Below are 20516 nucleotides of genomic sequence, written 5' to 3'. Positions count from 1 at the left end.
TTCTGCCCTTGAAGCTTAGGGGGCTTAGGATAAGCAACTCCATTAGCATAGTCTCGAAGATCACGTTCAAGCTTATTAATTTTTCCTTTTTTCAAAAATTCAATCTGCTGTTCAGCACTGTTATAAATGTGTGAATATTCATATTGTGCTTGTTCATACAAATTATGCTCTCGAATAGTTTTGTCGAATATGCTTAATTCATTGCTGAGTTCATCTATATTTTCTTGATTGTTTAACTAAAAGCTCATGTAATTCCTGTCCTGTTCTATCAAACAGTTTCAGTAATTCTATATGTAATGCTGAATTTTCTGTTAATCCTGAAGGGAAATGCCACATGCGTAATCCTTTTGGAATTACTTTGCTTCGTAAACATTCTGAAAGATGAGTGTTTTCAAGCTGCAATTTCTTATAGCGCTGAGTTTATAATCAAGTTCAGATAGCTTGCCATTAAGTGTATTATCTGTTCCTTGCGAAGCTCTAAAAGAAAATGCTGTAGTCAGCCATTCATTAAGTATTGGCACTCCTCTTTTGTTGTTACTGTTCGCATTTATTTTCGTTGCACTTACTCCTGCTTCACTATTCAAGCAGTTAGTGCTGTCTAAATTACAACCAGAACCAGAATTAAAATCTGGTCCAAGGCATTGAGGTGTAAGACAAAAAACAGTTCCTGCGTTCATATTGTTGCCATTATTAACTTGCTGAACAGGTATGACATTAGCATTGTTATTACCTGGATGAGCGACTGCTGTAGTTGGAAACTCTTTACCTATATTCCGTCCAATGTGTTCGTACAAGTTGTCCATACATTTAGAAATCTGCATAACTAGGGCAAAAAGTTGTGCAGTGGACCCTTCGGTCTCTCCTTGTCCATTAATCAAATTAATTTCAGTTGGCCCATGATTCTCTCCTTGGATCCCAGGCAACAAAGCACCTTCCATATCACCAACAAACTCTACAAATCCAAGAAACAAACTGTAAAAACAGCTAAGGACTATGTAGAAAGTAATCCAAGAACAAACTACCTCTGATATACTACCATTTATTTACTGGAAACAAGCCAATGTGTTGTGAGCGCTTTCATACAATGAAATATTGTACTTCATCAGACAAAGTTGCAAACGCAATTTATTCAATTTAAATTAAAAAAAATAGTGTCATAATGATGTCATTTCTTTCCTTAGTTAATGTTTTTCAAATCAAACAATGCGTATTGCATACATAATATTCCCTAACTACTATATCTCTGTTGTCCTCAACAGCCTATCTATCATAAGTATTCACCTATGCTTATTAATATACTTAAAAATACATTTATGAAATACATATCATAAATTAGTTAATCTAATTTAATAATTAAATAGTTATAAATAAATATCAAGTCCCTATATAGCTATATGTATACATATCTAAAGCTCTAAAACATAAAGCATTTTAAAATATATATACTTTCATATACTGCATTGTCTTACACCTTCATATTAATACAATACCTATTTAATGCAAATTAAATGTGAAGCACATCTATGATTTATAAACGTTTTATATATCTAATGTTAGCTGATTTTGTTTCTACACGCAGTTAAATGATATGTTTATAGATAAACACATTAGTATAGAATTGTATAATTATTTGACTGTATCATCTGCTAGAGTCCCAGTGTTCTTTGGTACTCCCAAAGTGCATAAATCTATTTCTAGCCCATCTATGCGTCCTCTAGTAGATGGAAGAGACTCTATTACATCAGCAATTGCTAAATACATAGATTTTGAATTTAAAAACATTCTTAAAAATCAAGAACAAATTTGTAAAGATTCTTGATCATTTTTACCATATATGAATAATATAGAATATAATAGTAACAATCGACGTGTGTGATCTCTACACAGTTATTCCACAAGAAGAAGGTTTAGAATGGACTAGCGAAATGCATGAGAATCGTATACAACAAGATAAACTTAATTTGTTAATAGAGCTGTTAGAAATAGTTTTGAATTATAACTTTTTAGAATTCAATAAAGAGTATTATTTACAAACTAAAGGCATTGCAATGGGGTCCCCATGCAGGGGAGCTTATGCTAACATAACTATGACCTATTGGGAGAAGAAATATGTCTTCAATAGTAGATTTAATAGATTTATTAAATCCTATTTTAGATTTCAAGATGACAGTAGTATTATTTGGCAAGGAACACAAGACATACTTGAAGAATTCATGTTATATATAGGCCAAACTACAACATTTTTTAGGTTCACATGGAATATTAGTAATGACTGTATGGAATATCTAGACATTAAACTCATTAAAGACTATACAGAAAATAGATGTGTAGCTTGTATACATAGGAACGAGACATATTCCAGTACTCTATTGCATTATAGTAGCTCACACCCTCAACATCAGAAAAAGTCCGTTATTAAAGGACAGGTAGTTAGAGCTGCACGTATGATCACCAAATGAGAACACTTTTTGGAAGAATGTTCTAATTTAAGATCAGTGTTTTCCGCTAGATCATATCCTAGTACTTTTTTAAGTGACATCATTGAAGAAGTTATAAACAAAAGAAAGAGAGGTTTTTTTAAACCCATTTTAGATAATAAGAATTCTGATATGCACATTGTAAATGATAATGTAGAGAGACAGTGCTGTATCTCAAACAATTGAAAATACTAACCAAAATAAGAATAATAAATTCTGAGACATTCGTCATCACATATAGTAAAGAAGCTAACACCTTAAGATGGATCTTTGAGAAAAATTGGGGTGTATTGAATCAGGATGAAGAATTGAATAATAATATAGGAGATAAGCCACTTATTGTGTACAGGAAAGGGAGAAATTTGAAAGAGTTGTTAAAATATAAAGAGGTGCACAATATTAATAAAGTACTAGGTATGAAAAAATGTGGTTTTAGCAGATGGTGCCACAAAATATAAGTGGGCACAGATTTTTTAGTAAGGGGTAGAACATACCAAATATAATTGTGAATCAAAAGCTGTGGTTTATTTAAGCAAATGTAAACGATGCTTAGCCTATTATATAGGGAAAACTGAAAGAAAATTGTCTCAGCATATATAGGAGTATGAATACGCTTATAAAGAAGCTGAATATGAACAATGCTTTAGCCAAACATATTAATAGTCATCCAGATCATTCATTTACTTATACCATTATAGACCAAGTTATAATAGATAAGACAGCATGGAATGTATTTATAGAACTCAAAGAATTAGAATGGCAAGTAAGATTGCAAGCAGACACTTGTCCAGGCATTAATGAGCGTAGCTCCATAGCGCCTAAATTAAAATTAAAGGAGCTTAAAAGAAACAAAATCAGCTAACATTATATATAAAAAATGTTTGTAATTCATAGATGTGCTTCACATTTAATATGCATTAAATAGGTATTCTATTAATATGAAGGTGTAAGACAATGCAGTTTATGAAAGTATATAATGTTAAGTTGTCTATCTCGCCTTCATTCTTGCTGGATGGGTTCGGAGCCGACCTCGGCTCCGACTCGGCCACTCTAAAAGCTCGAGAGTTGGTTCCACCGGCTCGAGGCTCCCCTTATATCCCACAATGCTAGGCGAGAGTTACCTCAGATCTCGTTTGCCGCTACAGCTTCGAGGTTGGTTGTTTCTACCGGTTCCTGGTGAGTGCTAATTTTCTTGTAAAAATTACTCTTTAAAACCCCTTTTAAGTTAATATTCTTACTTAGTTAGTGTAGATTAGAAAACTTTATTCCCGACCTTAAATATTTCCGTTTTCTTTCCCCAAGAACCTTTGGTTCTTCCATTGGGCCTTTAGGCCTTCCCTTCCCTAGTGGAGTGTGTGTGTTTTTTTTGTAGTTTATTCTAGTTTATTGTACTTTAAATACTAGTATTACTACTAATTTTATTGTGTTTTCCTGACAGGGTATAACTTGTGTGTTTGTGTGAGTGTTTGTGTACACCTGTCAGTCAAAAAAATGTCTAAAGAAGCAAAGGTCTCCGGATTCAAGAAGTGTGATGCGTGCTGTCAGAAAATGTCTCTGACAGACGCTCACACTTCTTGTGTCTATTGTCTGGGGCCTTTGCACCTGCAGGACTCCTGTGCTGTGTGCCATGGCTTCAGCCCCAGGGTCCTGCAGGAAAGAAAAAAACAAATTAATTCTTAGAGGCTTACTGAAGCCAGAGGATTCCCTGTCAGTTTCAACAGGGAAGCCCTCTAAGGCATCGAGGTCTTCGGCTCCGGCTTCTGAGCCGAGACCTCAGGTTGCTCAACCTTTGCCTTTATCGGCTCCGGCTGGAGCCGATAAGTCTCAGTCCACAGTTTCTGTGGCTCCTCGGCTCCGGCGGAGCCGAGGTTATTGAGTTCCCCGTGTCGGCTCCGACCAGACCTTCGGAGCCGACAACTAGGAAGAGGTCCAGGTCACCATCTCTTGGCTCCGTTCATTCGGCTCCAGGATCTCCCTGCTGTCTGAACGGAGCCAAAGGTCTCACTCCTCTAGGTCATCGAGGCTGTCGGATCATGACCTTCAGAGGGTAGTGAGTCGACTACTTAAGTCCGAGGCACTAGCCCAGATGCTTCAGAGCCCGACTCATCAGTCGATGCCTGCCCCGGTCCATCAACATTTTCCTCCTTCGACTCTCTTGAGTTCGGAGCCGGGTCGCGTCGGAACCGAGACTGTGATTACGTCGGAGCCGAGACAATTGTCTTCAGCTCCGTCGTCGGCTCCGTTTTCTTCTTTGGAAGAATCTCGGCGCCGGACTTCCCTCGCCGGCTACGAGGGTGTGAGTGGCATCCGACCCTTGTGCGACCCCCACCTCCCTCTCGGGCTTGGCTGGTGAGTTCGGCTCCGACATCGGCCTCGGAGCCATCACTGTCGGTGCCGAGGGGGGTTCTTAGCTCCTCGGAGCGGGGACCTCTGGCTCTGCCTGACAGGGGTGCATTCGAGGTCATGCGGAGTGTGTTAGAGCCTGGCTCTACTCCACAGTCGGCTCCGTCCGCCCCTCCCTCTATGCTGCCTCAGGGTAAGTCGACTCACTCCCTCATCCCGGACCGCAGAGAGCCAGCTCCTCAGGAGCCCCCTGTGGGGATTTCATCCTCTTCCGAGGCTCTCCTGATTTGATTTCCCCCTCGGAAGAGGAAGTGCAGGAGGAAACACATTGACTCTCCTGAGTCTATCACGTCAGACACAGATTTGGATGATTCTGAGGGTTCCCCCCGTTCCCCTTCTGAAGATGTCTCATTTGCAGACATTCTGGAGATCCTGAAACAGAGGGGAAATTGGCCAGCCCTCAACCCTTCGGAGGACGAATCTGTGTATCTTGAGGCGTTTGGCTCTCGTCCTTCCACCTCCTGGGTGTGCCCTCCCTTCGACCCCCTCATGCAGGTGGTTGCTAAGAAGGCATGGACGGCTCCTGATTCAGTGGACCCCACTCCCAGGAGACCCTCTAAGTTCATCACAGCTCCAGCAGACAAGCAATTTTTATCAAAAGGAGTTTCTGTGGATGCTATGGTGGTAGCTGCTGCCACAAAGAAGGAACTGGCTGATCCTTCAGTACCTGTCCATCCACCTAACAAGGAATCTAGGTCCATGGATAGGTACGGGAAGCGGATGTTCTCCTCAGCGACATTTACCATGCGTTCGCTGAACTACCTGTGCCATTTCACTCGTCTTCAAAGGGACTTGATCAAGGAAGCGAGTGAAATGTTAAAGGATCCTACAGCTGCGGGTTTCCAAGACAAGATGAACACGCAGCTGGCTACCCTTAATTCCATATCCAACTCCTCCATGCCTCCTCTCTTACGCGGCCGATGGAGCGAGCAGAGCCGCAGGGACAGGTGTAGCCTTACGTAGGCACGCCTGGATGCGGCTATGCAATTTTGCGGACCCTTTCAAGACGTCTTTCACGAACTCCCCTTTGGATGGATCATCTCTCTTTGGTCCTCAAGTGAAAGAAACCCTGACTAGGTGCGAGACTGATGGCAAGACCCTTTCTGCCGTCGAGTCCGTTTTCGACTCCTTCCAGGCCTTACCCCAAAGGCCAGAAGGGTGGAAAGATGTGGTTCCGTAAACAATCTCAAGGGACTTCGCCTGACGACAGAGTCGCTTTCCTACCAAAGGCAGAGGTGGGAATAACAATGGTAGACGACGCCCTAGGGGCAGGGGGGGCCCGCAGAACCAGGGCAATCGGGAAGCCTTGACAAGCCCTTTCAGCATCCCTGAGGTGTTGCCCGACTGCCCATCTTCGGAGGCAGTCGGGGAAGATTGTCACTGTACCCAGAAGCCTGGCTATCCCTGACTCAAGACAAATGGGTACAGTCCATCATTTCGAAGGCTATTCTATCCCCTTTCTTCGTTTTCCAAATCAGTCAAAAAATCCCTTCCAGATGTTCCACCGCTCAAAGGGATCTAGCAGCTTTGGAAATTTCAAAACTGCTTGCAAAAGAGCAATTCAGCCAGTGCCAGCAGACCAACAAGGATCCGGAATCTACTCAAGGTTCTTTTTAGTTCCAAAGAAAACGGGACTGGAGACCGATATTGGATCTCAGTGTCTTGAACAAATCAGTCAAGAAAACAAGATTTCGGATGGTCACGCTGCAATCCATTCTTCCCCTTTGGGCAAAGGAAACTGGATGTGCTCTATAGACCTTCGGGATGCGTACTATCACATAAAAATGAACAGACGCTCCAGAAGATTCCTCCACTTCAGGCTGGGAACCAGTCATTTTCAGTTCAGGGCCCTGCCCTTTGGTCTCACCACTGCCCCCCGGGTGTTTACCAAATGCATGGCAGTGGTAGCTTCTCACCTGAGACGACAAGGATTCCAGGTGTTTCCATATTTGGACGACTGGCTCCTCACAGCTCCCACCAAGCATCTCCTTCTGATGGCCAGAGATTATACTTTTCGCGTTTGTCAAAAACTTGGTATTTCAATAAATTGCGAAAAGTCTGTTTTGTCGCCTTGTCGTACTATTACCTACATAGGCGCAAATCTAGATACTATAAACATGTCTGCAAGGCTAACACACCAAAGGATATCAGACATTCACAAATTGGTGTCACTTCTTCTCAACAACAACAGAATCAAAGCCAGGTTAGTTCTAAAGGTGTTGGGAATCATGGCAGCGCCATACCTCTCCTTCCATTAGCCAGATACCACATGCGGATCCTTCAGTGGATGCTTTTACTCAATGGTCATACCAGGAACTTCCAATGTCTCACACCATTGTGATCACGCAGGCGTGCAAAAGCATCTCATGTGGTGGATGTCGTCCCCCCAGCTCCTGTTGGGAAGACCCTTTGTTCCACCTCCTCCGGTTGCTACACTGACAACGGATGCCTCCCTGATCGGGTGGGGGGGGCATTATCAGGGCAGGACAGTCCAGGGCACATGGCAACCAAACGAATGCCACTTGCACATAAATGTTCTGGAGATGAGAGCAGTGCTTTTAGCGTTGCAAGCCCTTCAAGACTCTCTTCCCTTGGGAACAATTGCAATCCAGACAGACAATATGTCTGTAGTGTGGTACATCAACAAACAAGGCGGAACCAGATCATACCCCTGTGTCGAGAAGCACTCAGACTGTGGCAATGGGCGATTTCTTCTCAGCGTTTTCTGATAGCAACGCACATCCCGGAAGTCCAATCACATTGCGGACAAGTTGAGCAGAGCTATACTCATGCCTCACGAGTGGTCTCTGAAAGACTCTGTAGTGAGAGAAATTTTTCTCAAGTGGGGTCAGCCTTGCTGCGATCTTTTGCTACTCCCCAAAACAGCAAGTGCAGAGAATATTTCACTCTATTCCCTTTACCAGGCCAACCCAGCAGAGACGCTCTAGTCCAAGTTTGGCCCGGGGACTTCTGTATGCATTCCCTCCTTTCCCACTGATCTCTCAAGTAATTCAGAAAGCTATCGCTCAGAAGGCATCCTTGATCCTCATTGCTCCTTACTGGCCTCGACAAGTGTGGTTCCCCTTTCTACATCGTTTTCTCTTGAGCGACCGTGGAATCTGGACCTAGTTCCAGATCTTTTGATCCATCAGTCGGGTCAGTTTCATCGCTCCCTCCCCTCTCTGAACCTCACTGCTTGGTTCCTCCAGTTCCAACCGTAGCCAGGCTTCCTCAATTATCTCACTCTGTTAGAGATATATTGATAGCTTCCCATAAATCTTCCACTCGAAAGATTTATTTGAGTAAGTGGAAACGCTTCTCATATTGGGCACAAGGAAAGGACATAGATCCTTTCACCGCTTCCATCCAACTAGTTCTTGATTTTCTAGCTGAACTCTTCCATGCAGGTTCATCTCCATCTACACTTAAGGTTCAATTGGCAGCTATTTCTAACTTCCATGTGGGTATTTCTGAATCTGCCCTAATGTCCCACAAACTTTGCAAAGCCTTTTTGAAAGGAGTTTTTCTTCTCAGACCTCCTATAAGAAATCCTCCTTCTCCTTGGGACCTAAATTTAGTTCTTGCTTCTTTGATTCTTTCCCCTTTCGAACCTGCAGCTTCCTGTTCCTTGAAATTATTATCATGGAAAACTCTCTTTCTGGTAGCTATTACATCAGCTAGAAGAGTTTCAGAACTTCAAGCACTCAGTTGTCGTCCTCCTTATCTTTTGTTTCATAAGGACAGAGTATCCTTACGAACTAACCCGTCCTTTTGCCTAAGGTGGTTTCAACATCAAATCTAAACCAAAGCATTGACCTCCCTGTCTTTTTCCAGAGTATTCCAATAGGTCTGAACAAAAATTACACTGCCTGGATGTTCATCGTCAATTAAGGTACTACTTGGATAGAACAAAACAATTCAGAAAATCTGATTAGCTGTTTGTCTCCTATGGAAAGCAGAAAGGGACTTTCAGTTTCAAAGGTATCATTATCCAGATGGCTAACATCTTTGATTTCCCTGGTATATGAAATTAGACAACAAAATTGCCTAATAAACCTAAAGCCCATTCCACCAGAGCTTTGGCTACTTCTTTAGCCTTCCAAGACAGACTGCCTATTGACACCATTTGTGCAGCGGCTACTTGGGCTACTCCTCACACTTTTATTTCTCATTATAAGTTGGATTTAGCTTCTAGGCATAGAGCTAACTTTGGTTCCACTGTTCTCAGGAGTCTGTTCCGTTAGGCCACCCGGGACAAGGTGCTAGGGACGCGGTCCCATCCAGCAAGAATGAAGGCGAGATAGACAACTTAACATATAGAAGTTATGTTCTTACCATAACGTTCCATGTTAGTTGTCTTCTCGCCTTCTTCTTGCGTCCCACCCTCCTTCCCCTGGCCTGGACAGACCTAGAGGAGTTGTGATTGTGACCTCTCTTTCTACCACCTCTTTCTTAGACATATGCTATTATGCATATTTCTTGGTTCAGGATGTAGGTCACCCTTCTTTCTTCCTGTTGTTAGAGGTGGATTCTGTTTTACAGTTATACTGTTACTGTTATAAGCTGGGGTTAGCTTACAAACGAGATCTGAGGTAACTCTCGCCTAGCATTGTGGGATATAAGGGGAGCCTCGAGCCGGTGGAACCAACTCTCGAGCTTTTAGAGTGGCCGAGTCGGAGCCGAGGTCGGCTCCGAACCCATCCAGCAAGAAGAAGGCGAGAAGAAGACAACTAACATGGAACGTTATGGTAAGAACATAACTTCTATTTTTTAAATGCTTTGTTTTAGAGCTTTAGATATGTATACATATAGCTATATAGGGACTTGATATTTATTTATAACTATTTAATTATTACATTAGGTTAACTAATTCATGATATGTATTTTATAAATGTATTTTTAAGTATATTAATAAGAATAGGTGAATGCTTATGATAGGCTGTTGAGGGAAACAGAGATATAGTTGTTAGGGAATATTATGTACGCATTACCCATTGCTTGATTTGAAAAACGTTAATTAAGGAAGGAAATGACATCATTATGACACTGATATTTTTTAATTTAAATTGAATAGATTGCGTTTGCAACTTTGTCTGATGAAGTAGAATATTTCATTGTATGAAAGCGCTCACAACACATTGGCTTGTTTCCAGTAAATAAACGGTGGTATATCAGTGGTCGTTAGTTCTTGGATTACTTTCTACATAGTCCTTTGCTGTATTTACAGTTGTTCTCATCATGTCTATTCTGATGTTTGTGTGCAACTGTTCCATTTATTTTGCCTCCTTCTCGGTATCTTTACCTCAGGGATTTCCTTTGTGAAGACTGAAGGAAAGATTTCATTTCAGTAACTGTTTTCTCTCAGTCTGATCTCTTCCTACCATTGTGCAGCATTGCCTGTTCTCCCTCTTCTTTAGCTATGCACACACATAAGATTCCCTTTCATGATACCTTCTGACAACTTACTCTTGTCCCTTTTGTCCTGGCCACTTTGATTTCTTAGCCCCTTTGTACAATACCTCTCCTCTTTCTCAATTCAAAAAATTCCTTACATGTTCTGTCTTTTGCCTAACTGCTAGTTTCATATTTCTTTTAGTTGCGTCAAAGTTCACCAACTTGTCCATAACATGGAGTGCTGTTCCTATAACTTCTTTTCTCCCTGATGCCTTCCAGTCTCTTAACTCACCCTTGCTCTCTTATCCAGCACATCAGTATATAATCCACTGTCCTAAACTCCCACAGCATTATATTTGTTGTTGTAGTGTTGTTCCCCACTCCTGGGCCGCCCTGACGTGCGCACGCACACACACGCACGCGCACTAATAACGTTTAACACTGTTGCCTACCTTAACTGACCCCTTCTGCATCATTTAAGACTTTAGAAAGAATTGTCCTTTCCAGTACATTCCTAAACCATTTGGCTAGCAGGTATCCAGCATCTGTCACTACCTTCTTCCATCTGTACCCTGAAGCTCAGACTGCTCCACTCCTTTCGTGTTAGCTTCAGATTCCCCGTGAATATTACTGCCTTTCTTGCCCCTCTTTTTATTGTCTTTAGTTGCATCCTTTTACTGTGATTTCTCAGTAGGACAATGTGCAGTCTCAGTCCACCAACTCTCTTCCCTTCATATACCTTTAACTGCCAAGACAACAACCTAGGTCTGAGTCTGCGTGTTCCTTTGCCATGTTTGAGGTTTTGGCAGTGGTTTCCTGTGACTTCATATCTGCTTTCTCCTTTATTTAGCCTGCTGCTTCAGCTCCATCTGACTGTTCTGTATTTCCTGAACAGCTTCTACCGGGCACCTCCATATGTCAGTTTGTCTTGCCATTGACCCTCCTTTCTAAGATGATAGTAGTGTCCATCTTTCCCTTTGTTAGTGTATGCAGCTCCTCATTTGTCTTTCCCAAACTGCTTGCATATGTTTTTGTGTGAAGTGATGCATGAGGGAGCACTCTGTCAGCAGTTCTCACTGTTTCCTTGTTTGTGAGATGTTCTCAATCTGTCCTTGTTTGAGAGATGTTCTCAATCTGTCCTTGTTTGTGAGATGTTCTCAATCTGTCCTTTACTTTTTGAATTCCAATTAAGTTGAGAGTGTGTATTTGCGTGTTGCCTGTTAACAGTGCAGAGACCAAATGCTCATTTGTTTCTTGTTTCGCAGAACATGTTTGTGCTGCTGGCTTGAGGACCAAACCTACAGGGTCAGAGGCTAAGTATGCTTATGTAGTCTGCATATGTCAGTGTGTGTAGGTGCCATGTGACCACATTTGAACATGGGATCTTACAGTAAATTTTGACAAATTGTATTTAGATGGAGAGGATGAACCCAGCAGTAGGACCCATCAAACATGGTCCTGTACTTTGTTTTATATGAACATATTTGACATTTACATTGAGCAATTGTTTGTATAGCTCTAATATCAAAAAGTACGAAAAGCTACTGTTCTGTTGTATGTAGATTGAGTTGTTTAAAAACTTTGGTTGTAATAATCAGAGGCCCTGTAAATAAAGCATATATTTGCTCGCGTTTAACAGCCCAGGGGGATTTCAGTGTATTTTACTGATGGTCCTTAATTTGTATGGCCTTTACTCTAGTAACTCCCTCCGTCATACTTGTGCCAGGCTTGATTTGACTTTTAGTCATCCTGGTCTCATTTCCCTACTAGGCTTGGGTAACTATCCTCAGGATCCATCAAGCTATGGACCTACCCGTCCTCTGCACTCTTACGTTCAGGCTGAACAGGGATATAGTGCAGGTAGGTGGCACTTCAGCTTAACAAAATGCTTTTAGCATTTGACACATGTTGAATAAAATGTGCATATGTCTCATTACGTTGAATGTAGTTGAAACAAGTTTTAAACTGAAGGATTTACTGGAGTTGGATGAAGATTTTTGTAAAGAAAATTTATTGTTGAGTTAACTTGTGCATAAGTATGACACTAAAAACCTTTATCAAGCCAAAAAAAAATGTGCTACAAGTAAAATGTGATCTTTAAAGTTTGTAGGCTACTTTTTTTTAATATTTAAATTAACTATATAGGTAGCACCAGATGGCCTGGTTAAATGCCGTTACTGATAAACCAAGTTCTTGCGAAGCAGCATGGTGTGAATAAAAGTAAAATGAAACCCTCCGTTGTGATCTGTAGTGGCTGTCAGTTGCTTAGTCATAAATGCTCAAGGTAGCACTTGCGTATATGCTGTTCCATGTAAAAGTAATACTGAGTTTTAATAAGTGCATTGTGCTTTTAACTTAAGGTTTGTAGCCTTCTGAAGAAAGTGCAAATCAATTGTCCCCCCACCTCCAAATACTGATCTGTTTCCCTGAGTTTCTGCAATTCTGGAGTGAAAATATTAAGGGGGTGCAGGGTTGCACGAAAGCTTGCCCATCTGCAGAATAATGTTTTGATCTAATGTCAGTCTTCATTTATCCTTGATGTATTGCACTCTGTTCAGACTCTCAGAACCGGCTCGGTCGTTATACAGCTCAAGAGAACCAAAAACTCTTAAGCTAAATTCCCTACCCAGAATGCCCATATCTAGATTACCTCAGATCTCGTTTGCCGCTCTTCTACATAAGACATGTCAGCCAGACTCTCTTTGAGCTACATGTAATTTCATTATTTTTTTCTGTTTGAAATTTAATTAAACGTATCCAGTTAACTTTCACTTCTGTTTTTTACTTCTTTACTACCTCTTCCTTTACACTTCGGTGTTCTTGCCTACCATTGTTGGTAGTTTTTCCTGTTACACTGTGTCCGCATTCTTCTTAGTGATTGCACTGTTTTCCTTTTTACCTCATGGTATCTGTTCTACAATCACTGGTAACTCTAGCTTTTTGCCTCTACCGTTTGGTAAGCCTTTCTCCCCTCTCTCTTCTTTTCTATTGTGTGTGGTGTGTATAGCTAGTGTGATTGTCTTCTGCCATTGATTTCATTTTTGTCAGTCAACATGGCAAGATAAGAGTAAAGGAACTACTGGCTTTAAACAATGTTCTGATTGTGGTAGAAAAATGCCCAATTCTGATGGGCATTCATCTTGAGTTTACTGCTTGGGCCCAGCGCATTTACAACATTATTGCTCTATTTATCAAGCTTTTAGTCACAGGGCCCTCGTAGAGAGGAAGAATAAACTTATTTTAAAAGGTTTGGTTAAGATGTCCTTTGCGGCTTTGTCCAGTCAGCCTACTACTTCAAAATCTGATACGTCTTCACCTTCCTGTTCCTCTAGGACTGAACATGGAAAGGAGTGTCTCGATGCCGTTGTCCCTTTTGGCCCCAGCACACGAGATCTAAATCTTCGGTTCCCACATTCTCCGCAGAACCAAAGTTAGCCAGATCTACTGAGCCAACTTTATAGGCACTGTGACTGTAGTGATCAGCCTGGCCCCACAGCCATCTGTGCCAACCACCATGGCTCCAGCTATTCATGTCACTTCCCCTTCCTTGGTGCCAGTCCCTTCTGCAGTGCTGACTGCAATTTCGGAAACTGTTCTTTCCACGGCACCATCAGCAACATGGAGCCAGGATTCCTTTCCAGGACATACGTGGCAGTGGCTCCCGCAGGGTAGAGGAGTTGCTACAGTGGAAGACACCGACTTTGTGGCAGAGGTGTCCTGCAAAGTCAGGGTTTCAGGGACTCATTCTCAGGGAAACCATACCAGCACTCCTGAAGGGAGGCCCGATTGAGAAGACTGTCCTTGCATTGACTAGCCTGGCAACAAATAACCACAGATACTTGGATGCTAAGGATCATTGCCAGAGGATACTACATTCCCTTTGTTCTCACTCCAAAAGCTGGAAGAATCCCCGAAGTCTCATCAGATCAGAGGTATCGGGCAGCACTGGTAAAAAGAATCATCCAAGAAGTCCCAGCAGACCAGGTAGGATCTGGATTTTACTCGAGGTTCTTTTTGGTGCCAAAATGGCCATGGTTCAGTCTATTCTTCCCTTAGGGAAAGATTGGATGTGCTCTATAGACCTCCAGGATGCGTACTACCACATAAGGAGCCAGTCACTATCAGTTCAGAGCTCTGCCCTTTGGTCTCACCACAGCCCCCCTGGTGTTCTCCAAGTTTACAGCAGCAGTAGCAGCTCACCTGAGACTGCACGGATTCCAGGTGTTTCCATATTTGGACAACTGGCTCGTTACTGCTCCCATCAGGCGTCTATTCATACAAGCAAGCGATTTCATTCTACACATTTTGTACTGGTCTAGGTACAACAGTGAATCATACCAAATCCCAACTAAGTCCAACTCAGCAGCTTGAATTTACAGGGTCCTGCCTGAATACAGCCTCTTGCAAAACCTCCCTCATCACAGATTGCAGAAGATAAGATCCCTCCAATGACATTGTACCTGCTCTGCTAGTTCTACAGACACTATGATCCATGGCAGTGGCCATCACATTGGTTCCACTAGCGAGATTTCACATGAGAATTCTGCAGTGGTTTCTAGCCCCCAATGGTCCAACCTCACTCATCCTTTGACACAGCTAATCCAAATTACCAACATTGCAAGAAGAGCTTATCCTGGTGGACGGAATCAGAGGAAATTCTTTTAGGCTGACCATTTGTTTCACCCCAGCCCAAGGCCACAGTGACCATCGATGCCTCCCAAATTGGGGGGGGGGTCCATTATCTGGGCAAAACAGTCCAAGGCACTTGGTCCCCAATACAGCCCATTCTGCATATCAGTGTTCTGGAACTGAGGGCAGTGCTCTTGGCGTTGCAAGCCTTCCAAGCTGCCCTCCCGGTAGGAACAATTGCAATTCAGACAACATGTCAGTAGTCTGGTATATCAACAAGCAGGGCGGAACCAAGTTTTACCCACTGTCAAGAAGCTGTGTGCCAATGGGCAATCTCTTCTAGCCACTTTCTAATAGCACCGCACATCCCAGAGAGCTTGAATGTGATAGCAGGCAAACTGAGCAAATGCATCCTCCTGCCTCGAGTGGTCTCTTAATCCCAGGTAGCGAAGAAGATTTTTCGTCGCTGGGGCCAGCTTTGCTGTGACCTATTTGCATCACCTCTGAACAAGTGCAGTAGCTACTTTACCTTAATTCTCCCTCAGGGGGAGTTCCCAAGAGACACTGTCCTTCACGATTGGCCCTTGGGACTACTGTATGCTTTCCCCCCATTCCACTACTTCCTCACTTCTTGAAGAAAGCCATTAAGGTTGACTAGCAAGGTGATTCTCATTGCTCCATTCTTACCTTGCCAAGTTTGAGTCCCCTTCCTTTGGCCTTACTTAATGTCCATGGACTCTGGACCTGGATCCAGACCGCCTGTCCCATCCTCCAGGGACTGGTTCACCCAATCTGAAAAAACTTCAAGCTTACAGTTGGGTTACTCCAGTTCCATTGATTGCCAGGCAAAGTAACTTATCCTCTCCAGTTTGAACAATTTTGTTGGCTTCCCATAAGCCTTCCACTAGGAAGCTGTACCACAGTAAATGGAAAAGATTTTCTATTTGGTCATGTGATAATGGAATTGATCCCTTTTCGGCACCAGTTGAAAATGTCTTAATTTTTAAGGAGCTGCTTCTACCATCAAAGTTCAACTTGCTGCTATTTCCAACTTCCCTAATGGTGTTGAGGGGCATTCCTTCTTTCACATAAGTTGTATAAAGTTTTTCTGAAAGGGACTTTAAGATTCAAACCTCCTTATAGAGACCCTCTTATCCCCTGAGATCTCACTATGGTTCCACAGTCCTTGATCCATTTCCCTTTTGAGATAGTGGCTACTTGTGACTTGAAATTTCTTTCACGGAAGACCATTTTGTTGGTAGCCATTACGTCCTCCAGAAGAATTTCAGAGATTCATGTGTTATCTTCAGAAACCTCCATATTTGACTTCATAAGGACAGGGTGTCACTATGGGCCAGCCCATCCTTTCTTCCAAAAGTAGTAGCCAAAACTAACATTAATCTATTGACTTTTCCCTAATTTCTCAAACAAGGGAAAATATTGCTTGCACTTGCTAGATGTTCACGGACAATTGCGTTTTTATCTCAGCAGAACTAAAGACGTACATTTTTCTTCTGAAGCTGCCTTGTTGGCATAATGCCCTGTGCCAGCACATGTGATATCAATACTTAGTACAAGGAGAGCAAGCCTGGCTCCCATGACAGGAAGTGATTCCCAGTTGTCAAAATCTAATCTTGAACCTGACTGATATCTGTGAAATGTTCCCAAGTCTGTTGCCTAAACGATCAGATGAAATGACCTTGTAACGGGTAACCACAGCTCACACTGGCATTGTTCTGTGGAGATGGACAGAATGAAGCACTATACAAGTTCGTTGGCCGCTCCGGAATGTCTGAAGGGGAAGAGCTTGCCTGGTGTAGCTCTATACAGTGAGAATAATAGTTGTTTAAGCTTCTCTGTGTTGGAGCTATGTCCCTCTCATCGTCTGCTGAAACATGTCTGGAAGTCCTGAGAAACAAGGAAGGAAGGTTTGGGTAAATATCTGTTTTGGAAAGTCCATTTTTAAAGTGGCCTTCATTCTCTGTTTATTGTGAATTGGTTCTTGATTGGAGGAGGGTTGTGATCCAGGCCACCAGCTTGGAGGGTGTATCTCAGGGAGTTGGCATAATCCATCGCTTGATTCAATGGCTGGCACTTGCTCTTTACTTGCCTGATGTAAAGGATTGGCTCTTCAGAACCCTTCACCATAGGTCAGTGACTGTTCTGTTCTTCCAGCAACATCCAATAGCCCCAGTGGATGAGTGATTTGGATGGCTTGTTTTAATTCAGAGAAATATGTTTGTGGTCCCCTCAGTGGCAAGATTGATGCATCAAATTTAGAAACATTTATACTGAGTTAAATATGGCACGGTGTCAGAGTATTCCCCAGTACTTGAATAAACAGTAATGTTGGAGTTGGTATTTATAGACAAGGATGTGGGGACTACCCCAAATACACACACCTAGAAGTGTGTGATGCACAGCCACTCTTCAAAAAGCTTTTGTATTGTTGTAGCAAAGTTCAGTATTTACGGTGTAGAAGATGTAATTATACTTTTAATTTCTGGGGCTTTTAGTACCACAGTCACCAAACTTCTGTTGACTTTCCTCCAACTAATGAGTCATGTCTTAAAGCAAATATTTCATCAGTTGCAACCTTTCCACTCACGCAGGCTATTGTCTTGCTGAAATGTGACCTTAGAGTATGGTGCCTCCTATTCCTGCAAGTGTCATCAGGCACATCTTTGAGTGCCACATCCTGTTGCTTGACCTTGTATTTGTCTGTCACATGAGTTGTGACTTGAACAAACGTATATTTACTTGGGGGGCACAGGGGGGGGATTGTTATCCACACATGGTCCTCTGACGAGTTTGAGGTCCCAGGGGCCTCAGTTTCCTCTTTCCCACCTTGCACCCCCCACCCCCATTTTCAGAGGAAATGTAAAGTTCATGCAGCTTGTTTTTGAACTATGGACCTCCATTCTTCCAAAAATGAATATCTGAAGGAGCAACAGGTTTGATTCTTTCCCTTCCCCAGTAGTTAGTTTTCAGAGATTCATAATTATGCAGCCTGGAAACACCAAAACCTTTTTTTTCTGGAGCCATCAGACATTGGGTTTTTTAAGTTGCCACTTAGACATGGTAACAAGACTAGCCAGAATTCTGCCAGAATGAGTTCACGTTATCCAATGTGCTGTCTCCCTTATGTTTCTTCACCTCAAGCCACAGGCAATATTGATCCTTGGTGTTCAGTTTAATGGGAGCAACTTATTCTTCTTGTGGATTTGGCCAGTTTGTACATGATGAATTCCATGCTGGACCCTTAAAGTTCATTGGTCTTATTTGGTAGGATCTGTGATTCAGCCCATTTAATTCTCAAAAGTCTGTCCAGGCAACTTTAACAGCTCAGCAGCCTAACTTGACACTGGGTGTTCTTTCACTTTTCCTCTCCCTCTCCCCAGTGTCAGTTGCTACTGATACTTCTACCCTGAGGTGTGGGAGGGGACATTTTTTAGGGTAACCCATCAGTATTTTGGAAATGAGTTGATGTTCTTCGTCTCACATTGCTGCAGTCATGACCTGTGGGTAGTCCGCTGTCCTCGGTCGGCCCGAATACCAAAGGGCTAGGCTGGCGTCGGTCATTGTCGCTTAGAGCTGACGTCAGTACGCAGTAGTACTTAAGCGCATGACAGACGCCATATCCTCAGTCTTTCTTGCTGCGTGGTCCGAAGCAGAAGCAGTGTTTGCGAGTGCCGTTCGGCGTTCTGAAATTTTCATTTACCGAGTTTCAGACCGAAGACCAAGTTGGGCTAAGTACCCGTTAGAAATTTTTGTTTTTTCTTGCCTCAGTTATCCGGATGTCAGAAAAAGTTAATAATTGCATTTCTTGTGGGAAACAGATACCTCATAAGGATTATCATTCTCTCTGTATTCCTTGCTTAGGGCCTGAGCACGACGTAGTCGGGTGTCGCTTTTGTGCTAGATTTAATAAGCGCACCATTAAGCGAAGGTTAGACTGTGCCAGGCTTGTTTTCGGTAAGCGGTGTATCTATAACATGCCGTCGGATCCTCCGATGCCCGCTACCGCTAAGAAGCGTAAGGATAAATCTTTGAGATCTAAACCGGATGAGTCGTCCGTTGCAGACGCCCGTTCTTCTGAGCCTCCGGTTGAATCTATGGATCCCGCCGAGGGTTCGGCTGAATCCCAGGGGGAACCTTTACTTTTACAGGAATTGGCCTCTCAGGAGTTAGGACAGGCCGAGGGTGCTTCTCAGGTTTCAGTAGTTCCATCCTTACAAAAGGTTGTTAGGCCTTCTACTTCAGTGGCTAAAGGCCATGCTAAGGCCAAACCTGGTCTTGTTGGACCTGGTCATTCTTCTAGCTCTCCAGCCCCTGTTCCTAAAAAATATATGTTGAAAATGGCGGAGGACTTGATTACTTTGATCAGGGGTTCTATGCCCCCCCCAGAGAAAAGGCCTAGGGTGGAGGCAGATTGAGGGAATGGATCATTCCTCAGACTACTCTGATTCCTCAGCTGAAGAAATTCAGGATTTTCCTTCCTATTCTGATTCGGATGCAGAGGACTCCTGTCCTTCTGCTTCTCCTCCAGAAGATTTTTCCTTTTCTGAAACTTTACATACCATGAGGGAGCATTTCAAGTGGGAAGGTCAAGATTTTTCAGATTCTCGGAAAAGGCTTAGGGAATTTTTGTTTCTGCCACAACATAGGCCCTTGGCTATTCCTCCTGTCTTAGATGTTGTTCAGGATGTGTTTTCTGAATCTTCCCTTAATCCTGATTCTCTGCCTCCGGCCCCTGTTAAGCCTGACAGGTATTACAGAGTTCCAGAAGCACATAAGTACTTGTATAAGAGTCCTAGGGCTGATACGGAAACCATTATTCAAGGACCTAAGGGTGTTAGGGCTTCTGTGGCTAAAAATCCAGTCCCTTTGGATAAAGATTCTAGGGCGTTAGACAGGTGGGGGAAAAAAGTGTACACCTCCTCTACGTTAGCTATGAGGGCTTTGAATTGCCAATTTCATATGCTGAAGTATCAGAATTTTTTATTAGGCCAATTGAAGTCTAAGGTGGATGCTTTATCTGAGGGTATAGCGTGTAAGGAGCTCCAGGAGTTGGTTCATGCATCAGATCAAGTTGGCAAGCATTCTTTGCAGTGTGGTTTTGATGCTCTTCAGGCTTCTTCTAGGGTGGCTGCTACAGGTTCATTTATTCGTAGACATGCCTGGCTTAAGGATCAAAATTTGTCAGAACATGTAAAGGCTCGAATTTTGGATGCTCCTCTTCAATCTGAAGTTCGTTTTGGTCCTCCTGTGGAATCAGTTTTGAAAAAGATGGAAGATAAGGCTAAGTCTATGCAGACGGTCAAGGATTTTTTGCAGGTGCAGCCCTCTAAGTTTAGTAGGAATTGGCCTGCTAGGGGATGGTCTTATCTTTCTTTGGATTATCAGCCTAAGGGCAGGTCTAGACGTGGTAGAGGCAGGGCTCACGCTCCGGGTTCCTTCAGACCTAGGACTTGGAGTTCTCCTGCACAGTCTTCTGGTGAGGGCAGGGGTCAGCCCTTTCGTAAGCAGACCCAATGACCTGTATCTTCCTCTGCCAGACCCTCCCTTACTGGCAGCTCCTCTGGGAGGAAAGTTGGGACTTTTCAAAGAAAA

The 20516-nt window shown here is 42.9% G+C and overlaps 1 protein-coding gene across 5 annotated transcripts in view; it reads left to right on the top strand.

Annotated features, from left to right (window-relative positions):
• The window catches only part of DAZAP1 (DAZ associated protein 1), an 827692-nt gene that overhangs the window by 578943 nt on the left and 228233 nt on the right, over positions 1-20516 (top strand). For 4 of the 5 annotated variants that reach the window (XM_044053999.1, XM_044054003.1, XM_044054000.1 and 1 more), the window contains one exon: positions 12045-12134. The exons of the other annotated variant lie outside the window; for it this stretch is intronic. In XM_044053999.1, coding sequence (XP_043909934.1) covers positions 12045-12134 — 90 coding nt within the window. The remainder of the gene's footprint in view (positions 1-12044; positions 12135-20516) is intronic. 5 annotated transcript variants of the gene reach the window in all.

Source organism: Protopterus annectens, chromosome 13.part0 (assembly GCF_019279795.1).
Source record: "Protopterus annectens isolate FY-2018-M chromosome 13.part0, PAN1.0, whole genome shotgun sequence".
NCBI classification, from domain to species: domain Eukaryota; kingdom Metazoa; phylum Chordata; order Ceratodontiformes; family Protopteridae; genus Protopterus; species Protopterus annectens.
Note: the sequence above shows the minus strand (reverse complement) of the source record. Positions and strands in the feature narration are given on the sequence as shown.